The 11,781-nt window shown below is 32.8% G+C and overlaps 1 protein-coding gene across 1 annotated transcript; it reads left to right on the top strand.

The window, feature by feature from the left end:
• The first annotated feature begins 3,083 nt into the window (after positions 1-3,083).
• Positions 3,084-10,959, top strand: LOC111410857 (UV-B-induced protein At3g17800, chloroplastic-like). The gene is made up of 4 exons (XM_023041436.1): positions 3,084-3,234; positions 3,402-3,542; positions 9,157-9,455; positions 9,740-10,959. Exons 2-4 carry the CDS (start codon positions 3,402-3,404, stop codon positions 10,551-10,553), a joined length of 1,254 nt encoding a protein of 417 aa, XP_022897204.1. The 5' UTR covers positions 3,084-3,234; the 3' UTR covers positions 10,554-10,959.
• The last annotated feature ends 822 nt before the right edge of the window (positions 10,960-11,781 follow it).

Here is an 11,781-nt window from a genome sequence, read left to right as displayed (position 1 = left end):
ATCCTTGAAGATAAAGTCTTTTCATCTCAACAGAATATTAGTAAATATCAAAATGAAAATTTTCAGTTACAAGACAGCTTAAAAAGTCTAAGTTCTAAAAATGCTATCAAAAATCCCATCTGAAAAGACATTGGATCTTGAAGTAAAAATTATTTTGATAAAATAGAAAGGTTTATTGAATTAATAGATTCTACAGCTGCAGGGCAAGAAATGACTTTATATGAATCAGAACAGAAAATTGGTAATTGTGCCAATATTGTTCGAAAAGGAGTCAATCGAGCAAGAAATTATTTATTTTTTTCAGATTCTAAGCTATTGTTACGACGAAATCGATATTTCCTTAAACATGGCCCCAAATGCTAATCATCTGCTAAATATTTAGCTTTTCTTAGACATAATTATTCTACAATTTCTTTTGAATATGCTATCTCTGAAGAAGAAGACTTTTTTTTTTCTAGCCCTATATCTTGGCATGATAGAGACTATATATGTTTTAAATAGATCTTTTAGATTTGTTCCATCCAAACTTAAATAGATTCCGAGTCCGTTAAAAGATTACTCTTTAATGATCCAATTAGTTTCCAGACCACCTCTTGTAAATAATGGTATAATAATTCCAATTTATCATCATATTTTAATATACATAGAAGTCAAAACATCCAGACTTTATTCAATGACTAATACTAAAATAAATATTAAATAGATTGATTATAAAAGACTGATCTCCAAAACTATGGCATTGATGGAAGCTTAAAATAGCACTATGGAACAATGGAGTTATTTTCTGTCATGAATATCTCAACATTAAGAGTTAAAACGAAAATAAAAAATAAAAAAATTCAGCACCAAATATTCAACAAAAAGAACTATAAAAAATGGCTTTTCAAGAAACAAAAGATGAATTATCAGAAAGACAATCAGATACAGAGGAAGGAGAATACATATCGATGTCAAAACCAATGAGATGGATGTAGACCTAGAGAACGCCTACATAGAGATGATGGATAAATAAGTGCAATAATTGAAAAAAAGAAAAGACGTAAAGGAAAAATAGATGAATAGTACTCAAACAACAATTATCAACAAGAAAAGTAAAAATAGATGGAGTCTTTCAAAATAATCCTATCCAGCTATTAAATAACTTTTAATCCTTTTAAGTTGTACAATATTGATTACTTTTTTTTTAATTGTAAATCACTCACCTATAAAGTTGTATAGTATTAAAAGAATAAACGTCATGTACCAGAGTCTATGAATACCAACACCACTTACAATAGAACACTCACCGAAAGAAAACACCAAGCACGCTATATATTATTTGTAATCCTCTAGTAATCATTGTAAATTCAAAAACTTCAAATCAAAGTAAGTTCTATTAATATTTTCTCTTGTTTTAAAATTTCTTTTACTTTATTTTTTGGGTAAGGCCTAAAAGAAGAAACCCCAAGTAAGCAATTAATTTATTCAGAAGCAATATTTTATTTTCTTTTCAAATATATTTCTAACGCTCTTAGTCTCTATATTTAGGATTCCATGACCAAAAAGATTAAGTAATCATTTGAGTTAAGTTGGCTATTTTTTACTCAAATTTAGGGAGTTGGTTCAAACCTTTTAAACATGATGAAAATCATTTTTTGGCTACAGTCTTAAAGCTTTCTTAGAACATCAAGAAAAAATCTAAGAGAGAGTTAGAAAAAATCTAAGAGAGTTTTAAAAAAAATCTGAAGAAATTAATTTGTTGAATGGTAATGTACTCTAAGACCATTATAAACATATTGTTTTTAAGTTCTAATATTTTATGCCATTAGACAATTATACTTCATATACTTTGCTTAATTGTTCAATAGAAAGTTTTAAAGAGTTTATTGATATTTGTTTAGAAAGTCGAGAAATTTGTAGATTAACTGTTACACAGACACAGTCTTTGCATTAAAAACCGACAATCCTCAAACAAGACTCCATTTTGAATTTCACTTATATAGCTCTTTTAGCACAAACGTGGTTCTATATGATTTTCAGGTAACATTTACAAATCTTTTAGTGGAAAGCCTCGAAATATCATCCAAAGCTTACTCATTAAACTCGATTCATATTCAGTATTGTCTATATTTGCTTCTATCTATCTCTTTGGTTTTCTTTATCAATTTCATCAACCTGGTCCTGAATAATTTTTTGGGGACAAAGGAAACAAATTCTAGGAATAATTGTAAAAAAAGATATCCCTTAAATTGACAATTTTCATAAAAAGCATAGTCAAACGAATACCAAAAGACACTTTTATTTCAACATTTTTCAGCTGAAAAATTATACTAATCAAATATTATTAATTGACAATTCGCATTAAACCAAGTTTTAGGCAATTCAATTCCTTGCAATTCATTTTATTTTCAACCAAATTTCATTCTCGCAGTCAAATAGACCCTAATTTTTCTGACACGAACCAATTAAGTAATTAAAAAACTGCCAAAGGTCATGTGAATCACTTATATTAAAACAAGAAAAATACCAACCTTTTGAATTTAATTAAGAACAAGGCCACAATTAATAGACCACTCAAAACAAGACGCGTCAACCTACAGCCAGAAAATAATTTTCCATTGCATCATTTTTTTTTTGCCCCCCCCCCCCCCCCCCTCTTTTGTTTTTTATTTTTTCAACCCAAAATGCATTATATGATCATTGCTTTCTTGAAAATGATCCCAACTATGAGATAATAAGTCAAAAAAGATGGCTATTGCATTAACAATGGTCCAAAAACTTATTAAAATGGGGATTAAAATGGAAAACAAAAAGGTGCTCGACACGATCGTTAATATTTGTAGAATCAAAGTTTAAAATGATCGTATTTCATTTATATATAGTATATTATTTTTCTTGACATGAAGGCTCACGCATTTACATACACAAGCGAAAGAACAAGAAAATAAGGTACGTAAACTAAGGGTCATTTTAGTCCAACAAATAAAATAAAATAAAAATCAATTGTCATTTCCATAAAATTATAATGTAAGGGTCATTTTAGTCCAACAACCTAGAAATTTGTCACACGGCGTATCTATAAATAAATATAAATATTTTCCCTATCTTTCATACCAAAACATACGGCCGTTCATAGATTGCCAGCCAACGAATCCTAACTCTATTAATAAATTATACAATTCTTCTTGAATTAAAAAGCACAGTTTTGCGATTAATTTCGCATCATTTTTATTCACTTTCATTTCAAGACTCAAGGTACTTTAATTTTCCTAAAAAGTAGGGTTTGTTCTTTTTATTTGAGTGTAATTCATCTGGTACTAAAGATTTGTAGTGTTTTCATTTTGGAGATTGTTTTTGTACTGGGTATTTTATACTTTTATTTTTTTTGTTTTGGTTTGTTTAATTGTTGCATTGGATTGTAGATGGAAACAGCAGCCGCTTTCGGGTCATCTTTCAGCAGCATTTCTTACGGACCGCCCAACCGGTTCTTCCGATCCGGGGCTACCCGACCCGAGTTCCTGTGCTTTCGATCCAAATCCCTTATCTCGACCCCATGGGTTCAGGTAATAAGCCCTTTTTTTTTTGTTTTTTTTGCACGAACAAAGATAAACCAAATTAAGTAGTAGGTTTGTGAATTGTTTTGTGTTTTGGTTTATTTTATTTATTTATTTTTACACTTGATTTGTTTGTGGATTGAGTTGGGAATTGTAATTTTATTAGTTTTGATAAAGAAAGCCGATACTGCTAATCCTGCAAGGTTTTAAAAGTAAATTTTCAGAGAGTAACATTCTTGTTTTACGTTTTATAGCTTATTCATTGTATTAGTTTTTAATGTAGGGACATATATAGTTCATTAATAAAAGTTGACGAAAGTATATTTAGAGGATTTTTTCAGTCCATGAGAAGGGGGTGGGAAAAAAGAGAGTCTGGCAGTTTATTTTGACGATTGTTTAGTATATTAGAACATATCCAACACATTCTCTATTTGTAAATAGCATATTTTATCATTTGGAGAGCATCAATAAATTTTGAGAATTAAAATTTTGAAGTGCTTCATCAAACTCTTTATGTTTAACACTCAATTTTATTCCTCTAAAACAATATTTATTATTTTTCTCTATATTTTATTTTAACTAACTTTTTTTTAGATTATTTTATTATTTTCCTAGATTGAAAATTGAATCACTTTGAATGCATTTAATTATAGAGTAAGCTTGGAGAGCCAAACCCACTCTCTAAAAATAAATTTTAATTTAAAGAGTCTCTTGGAGCATGAATTTAAAGGTTTGACTTCTTAAAATAGAGAACATCTTATGTTAAATAGTCTCTTGGAGTTGCTATTAGGATTTTGTTTCCGTGGGAGATATAACAATTAAGTTATTCTATTTTCTTCTTTTTGTTGATAAATTAGAAAATAAAAGTTATCTAATCTAGGAGTGAACTGAATTCTAACATAAAATATAATGAAATTAAAATATGGTGCAAGCAAATTCTTAATTTTTCTGTCGGTGTGATTTTATTTTTATGGTCTTCAATTGTAACTTGAGCATATTCTTAGTAATCTTGGAGTTTGTCGTTTTTATAAGTCGTTTTTATCTTTTGATCGATTCACAGTAGTAACTTCTATTCCAATAAAGGTTTGAATGAGACCTCACAATCACTAGCCTTTAGGCTTTGCATTCATTCTTTTCTTTGTTCGTATTTTGATTTTTGTTGTCCTAGGAATGGAGAAGCCCAACAATCTATCCCAATCTTAGTCGTGTTGATTTTAATTGTAGTGAGGGAAATTTTAGGAATGCCAAGTGGGTGGGAATTGTTTTGTCGCTAGCATCAAAGGGGATCTTTGTTTTGCAAATACATGCTCTAATTGAAATCTATGCAGATGCTTTCATGCTATGGTTTGATGGAAAAACTTCAGGTCACCTTTTTGTTCGTGGAATACATAATCCATTAATATAAATCATTCCCTATTTATAAATTACAATGTGGCCTAGTATTCATGTCAATATCCTTGTGGGTTTAGGTTTTTTCTTGTTCTTTTTTTTGCTCATCTTAATGTGTTTTTTATGCTTAATGGTCCAATTCTTAGCATAATAGAAGTATAAATTTGTCTAATATTCATTTTATGGAATTTTACTTTTTAACCTAGGGGAAGTCTTTCAACCTTTAAAATCCTTGTATCCTTCTTCATTTCAACTAAAATTAATTATATAAAATAATTGCTATTTAGGAAAGGGAAAATTGCAGCCAAGGTACCAAACGATTCGTTTATTAGCAGACTTTGCCCAAACCTTTCATTTGTGCCACCGTGAGTACCAAACCTTTTAAAAAATTTGTAGCTCAAGTCCAAATTGACAATTTCTGTTAATTTGGCCCCAGAATCCGTCAATTGACCCCAAAAATTAAAAATTTTAATAATTTGACCACATAAGACAAAGATAAAATGGCCATTTTACCATTTTAATATAAAATAATAAAAAATGAAAATTGGTCATCTCCTTCATCAACCCCAACCCTCATCCCCCAGTCCCATCAAAACACAGCACCACCCACCATTGTTTGCCACAGCCACCAACTATCGCCTCCCATAACCACAGCTACAGCCAACGCCACCAAATCAATCTACCATTTTCTTCCTCAACAACAACCCTCCACGCCATTTAACTAAATTCAATCCACACCCAATGAGCTCGGAGATGTGGTCAACAACATGTTTTGCGGTGAAACCCGTTCCCAACCTAACAACCATTATTATCATCATTAACAATAATACAAGCACAAGAAATACAATACTTTGGGAGGCTCCAAAAATGACGCAATTTTCTTGTGTGGATCCAAAATCCGATCTCCACTCAAGAAAATTGAGTGGCAGTGAGATTCAAATATCCGCTCCCGACTCTGAAATTGCTATTGTGGTATGCTCCCATTTGCAATAATAGCTCCCATTTGGTACTAAAAAGAAATTGTTGTGGGATAATTGCTTTTGATTGAAGGGGGTAGAAGGTCGGTGGAGATGCATGGAAGGAGGGAGTTTAAGAGAGGTGGAGATGAAGTGAATGGTAGTATGGCCTGACAGTGGTGGCACTACCAGCGGCAGGTGGCATATGGCGAGACTGGTTTTCCCCATTTTTGGGTAGGTGGGGATAGAAACAAATAGATACTTCCTTTTTTTAACTTTAATTAATTAATTAATTTATGTTAAATTTGTAAAGTTACCATTTTACCTTGTTTTATGTGGTCAAATTATTAATTTTTTAATTTCTAGGGTTAACTGAAGGTTTTTGTGGTCAAATTAACGGAAACTGTCAACTTGGACTTGAACTGCAAATTTTTTAAAGGTTTGGTACTCATGGTGGCACAAACGAAAGGTTTGAGCAAAGTCTGCTAATAAACGAAAGGTTTGAAAAAAGTTTGCTAATAATCCGAACGTTTGGTACCTTGGTTGCAATTTTCCCTTTAGGAAATATGATTATCTATATTTATGGTAATGTCATTCTTATTCTTATTGTAATTCAAAGGACATTCTAACATTCTGCCTTAGTTTTACTTAACTAAAACTGTTTAGATTGTAATTAATCTTCCAAATCTATAACGATTTATCTGCCATTGGAAACTATATCATGCAAAAAGATGCCATCTACTCATTTTGAGTGCATCTTAAAATTTGGTTGACGACCAAGGTAAAGGAAAGAGTTCTAATGCAACTATCATAGAAAAATTTCTTCTACTTTGTCACTAAATCTTACACTTTCTTATCATAGAATTTGGTAGACTGGGCTTCAGTAGTCACTCATTTTTAGCGTCTTCATAATCAACATTAAGGGAGTGTTTGATAGCATGGAAATGGAAAAAAAGATGGAATTGGAATTGAAAATTCCAACTTTTGGTGTTTGATACCTTATATTTTCCATGGAATTGCATTTCTTGGATTTCTTGAAACTTGGAATTTTCCTTGTTTTGGTGGATTTGAATTCTCACCATATATGGTGAGAATTCAAATTCCACCCTACTGTAGCGACTTTTTTTTTTTTTTTTTTTGGAAACCAATTCTAAGAATTATTGTAAAAAAATATTTTCCTTTAATTGACAATTTTCATGTAAAACAAAGCCAAACGAACATAAAAAACACTTTTATTTCAACATTTTCCACCTGGAAAATTATATCAATCAACCACAATAATATATAATTCCCAGGAAAACAATTCTAAGCAATTCAATTTCCTGGAATTCATTTTCTAGGCAATTCAATTCCATCTTTACAATCAAACGGACTCTAAGTGCGAAAATCATATGCAAGTTTTTGTTATAAATCTTGAGATAGCCATATTTTAAAAGCTAGCTATTGAAGTTAGATAGTCCAAATCTATGTAAACTTGTCGCCATATATTTAATGTGGGATCTAAATATTACCTTGCAATGGAAACCATGGTAATCCACCACGATCCTTAGATGACAGTCATGCACCACTTGTGCCCGCATTCCGGAAGGCGCTCCTCTTTCAAACAGAAGCTGGTTGCTTTTTTTTTTTCTTCCCCCCCCCCCCCCCCCCCACATAATTAATTGGAGACATAGGGTTCAATCCATTTATTCATAGTTCTTGCACCCACAACGCAGGCAATTTAGTAAAATGAATTGTATAGGCTTCTAATTATAGAAAAGCGAGGGTAATTACATTTTACTCAAGCAGAAATTGATGGTCAATTGGGAGTGAGTGAGCCCCTCAGACGCTTACAATCGATCATAATTTTTTTAGTTATTTTATATATGGACACAAAACTACAATATGAATCAGGTTCCTATTAAATTAACATTTTTGCATCCAGCTTGAAGTTAAATTGATGGAGGAATTGGAGAAGAAGATGGATCGCTCATGGAGAAATTTGGACAATTGCTGCAAAAATTTAGCGAAGACGATCACTTTTAATTGGATTTGCAAGGCCGCTTTAAAATATCAATATTCTAAGGAGAAAATCTAGATTTGCAGTGAATGGTCTTCTTGCTAAAGAAATTATTTGGCTTTATGAAATTTTGACTATAATCAACTTGAACTTTCACCTCGAGGAGGATGTGAACTTTGAGGGCACGGTAATGATAGGTCACTAGTTGGTTGGGTAAAGTTGTGGAGGGGTAATATGAGAATTTAGTAGAATAAATTGTATAGGCTTCCTAGTATAAATACTGGAGGGTAGTTTCATTTTACACACGTAAAAATTGATGATCAATTTGGAGAGAGTGAGCGTCTCGAATGCTCGCAATCCAATTTAATCCCATTTGAATATATAATAGACACAAAGTACAATATAAATCAAGTTCCTATCAGTTTTCTTCCTTTCTAGTGTTTTTTCCATTAATTTTCAAATAGGTTAATGCTGAAATCTTTTATTACAAAACCAAATTGATTATCTAATATCTTTGAACAAAACTTGAATCTATGTTCATTAACATAAACATTTTCTAAGGTTTTAATGATGAGTTTATGGTAGAGAAATATCTTTTGTCTTCCCTTAATGCATGATTTAATGGGCTCTAGGAGATTTACTCATTTTTTTTGGCAATGCCATTGTTGTACATCAGATCAATTGATGTGGGTTTCAACTCTTTATAGCATGCTTGGGAGTGCTAATATGGATAATAAGTGGGTAATAGTTGTTAGTCCTACGAATTGTGTGGATAAAAAGTATGCTTAACTTGTTTCAATTATAATTTAAGCTCTAAAAAGCATGCACTTCGTTAATATTTGATTGTGTACAGTTCAGACTAAGGTGATATAATTAAGTTTTTTTGGCAATGCCATTGTTCACCAGATGAATTCATGCAGCTTGTAACTCTCTTGTTTGTTAACATTTTATGTGCACGTCCGCAGTGAAATTTTAATGTTTAAAACTGTTTGGAGCATTATGGTGTGACTTTTAGAATCTGCTGTCTTATATGTTTCTTTCTGATAGCCTTTCCTGCAATTAGTCATTTTTAATAATTGAGTCATGATATTCCATATCAGTGGCAGTACCAACCAGATTTTTAAATTTGGCAGTTTTTCTCATTAGTGGTAATGTTGAGGAGAACTAGAGTAATTATAATCGCTTGTTGACTAATGTCAATTTACATTGAAGTCTAGATGCCATTTTTCCTATTTCCAATATATAGATCATCTGAGTTTTATTTGTATGCTGATGGCAGGGACAACAATCTATTTCTCATGTGAAGCTTGGAAACAGGAAAGTGAATTTTGTAACCAGAAAGGGCTTTTTAATTAGAGCATCGATGCAATCTTCTGATTCTGCCGGTTCAGCTGCTCCTATTGCTCCACTTCAACTAGAGTCTCCAATTGGACAATTTCTCTCTCAAATTCTGACAAGTCACCCACACCTTGTTCTCGCTGCAGTAGAACAGCAACTCGAACAGCTTCAAACTGACAGTGATGCAGACAAAGAGAAAGAAGAACCATCTGCATCTGGCACCGACCTAGTATTGTACAGGTTAGTAGTCTAGTTCACAGCTTAGTTTACTGATGCTTAGAAGGCATTCCATCCTTGGAAATGCTATCCTCAGGAGGTGATTGGTGCTGAGTTATACAGTCATTAGTCATTTTCCTCAATTGCCAAACCAATGATACTCCAACGAATGTGGAGTTTTTTCTACCGTTCACCACCAAGAATGTTCTCTTATGCAGACCATATGAGTTCATTCTTTAATTGAAAAGTGCATTATGCTTGATCGAGTAAGAACTGATAGTCTGATGGATTATTTCTAATATGATCAGGAGAATTTCTGAGGTGAAGGCTAATGAAAGGAGAAAGGCCTTGGAAGAGATATTGTATGCCTTGGTGGTGCAGAAATTCATGGATGCCAACGTGTCACTGGTTCCCACTATAGTCCCTTCAACAGACAATTCTGGTCGAGTTGATACATGGCCCAGCCAAGAAGGGAAGCTTGAGAGTCTCCATTCTCCAGAAGCTTATGAGATGATCCAAAATCACCTGGCTCTTATTTTGGGAAACCGATTAGGTGATTCAACATCAGTAGCTCAAATAAGCAAATTACGGGTTGGCCAAGTTTATGCAGCATCTGTGATGTATGGATATTTCCTCAAGCGAGTCGACCAGAGGTTTCAATTGGAGAAGACGATGAAAATCCTTCCACAGGGGATCGACAATGAAGAGATTAAAATCCAAAAGGAGAGGAACCCTAGTGTTGAAAGGAGTGACAAATCTCTTGAGAGTGCTCAACCCCACCCCGAAGTGTCATCATTGTCTGATGGAGGTTTCGGTCCTGCGATGAAGCCTTCAAGATTGCGAAATTACGTGATGTCGTTTGATGGAGAGACACTTCAGAGATATGCAACGATCCGATCTAAAGAGGCTGTTAGTATCATTGAGAAGCATACCGAAGCATTGTTTGGTCGACCTGAAATTGTTATTACTCCTGAAGGTACCATTGATACTTCCAGAGATGAACTCATCAAGATCAGTTTTGGTGGTTTGAGAAGACTTGTTTTGGAAGCAGTGACTTTTGGTTCATTCCTCTGGGATGTTGAAAGCTATGTCGACTCAAGGTACCATTTTGTTGCAAAGTAAGCTCTGTTGACACTTCTCTTGGCAAAATAAAATTTGTGGGGGAGGCTTTACTGACCAAAAATATGCTATAACGGGAAATATCATGCACTAATTGCTCTGTAAATATGGTTCATCTTAAATTACTTGTGATGAAGTCATAATTTGCTAACGTACTTCATGTGAGATTTAGTAAATTTTCTCGTGGGATTTATAACTGATTCTCTCACTTAAATTCTGTCCTGTTGCTGAAATTTTAGTTTGGTGCTATGGTTTCCTTCATATGGTTGATAGTATTTAAAATATTTCATAGTGGTTCTTTATTTTCTTTGATTGGAATCCCGGAAACTGGTAGCTGGTATCCAAATTGTGTATGTTATGGTGTGGTTAAGTCTTGTTGAATAAAGCAACGGTCCTAATGTTCAGGTTTGCTCTGTGAAGATCCCCAGTAAAACTCGTATTGCACTTTTTCGTATTTTAGTTGCCTTTCTTTGTAATAGAAACTGAAAAGCAATATGCAATAAAGTAAATGATTTATCGTTGTATCTGACGATGAAACACGATATATAAGTATCGTGCAGATGAACGTGCGTGTACTAGATGCGACCCACGAGTAGTGTGTACGTGGTGGATAAAAATAACCAAGATCGGTTGGTGCATTCCTTGCATTTATTTGATTTATTATTAGTATTAAATATTGATGATATGTTTTTCCTTTTGATTACTTGAATTGATTGTTTGTATCAAATAACCTAAAATTTTAAAAATAAATACGCATTTCCTTGTGATGAGCAAAATGTTAATAAAATGACTTTTCGAAATCAAATGGATGAAAATGATGAGCAAAATATTAATATAGAAGTTTTTTTTTTTTTTAAATGTAAATCTTTTTTTATTTTTTTATTTTGGGTCAAGTATGAATGATTCAAAAATCAAGAACAAAATATTCGATTTGTATATAGTTTGATTGTCCTCCTAACTAAAAATATTTGCGTCCCCTCTGTGTTGGTGCACATGTATGTGTTTATAGTAATGCTGATGTCGCAATGTTCATTTGTTTACTCTATACGTGATCACTCAATAATAAATTGGAGGAGAACGTAAGATGATGCCAAGTTCATACTAAGAAAAGACCGTATTCACAAAATTTCGGAGGTGGTGGTGGCAATCGCTCAATATTATGACATAGTGGAGGAGCAAGCAACTGTTCGTTGTTTGCGAGATAAACAAGATATGGGATTATGACCTAAGA

The sequence above is a fragment of the Olea europaea genome, chromosome 2, assembly GCF_002742605.1.
Source record: "Olea europaea var. sylvestris chromosome 2, O_europaea_v1, whole genome shotgun sequence".
Classification (NCBI taxonomy): Eukaryota; Viridiplantae; Streptophyta; class Magnoliopsida; order Lamiales; family Oleaceae; genus Olea; species Olea europaea.
This window is presented reverse-complemented; position numbering and strand designations above follow the sequence as displayed.

Bases quoted from the DNA above. Each gene is read 5' to 3' on its own strand.
- LOC111410857 (XM_023041436.1), top strand. From the start codon at position 3,402: ATGGAAACAGCAGCCGCTTTCGGGTCATCTTTCAGCAGCATTTCTTAC. The intron at 3,543-9,156 runs GTAATAAGCCCT...TGCTGATGGCAG, and splicing joins TCTCGACCCCATGGGTTCAG to GGACAACAATCTATTTCTCA. The intron at 9,456-9,739 runs GTTAGTAGTCTA...TAATATGATCAG, and splicing joins ACCGACCTAGTATTGTACAG to GAGAATTTCTGAGGTGAAGG.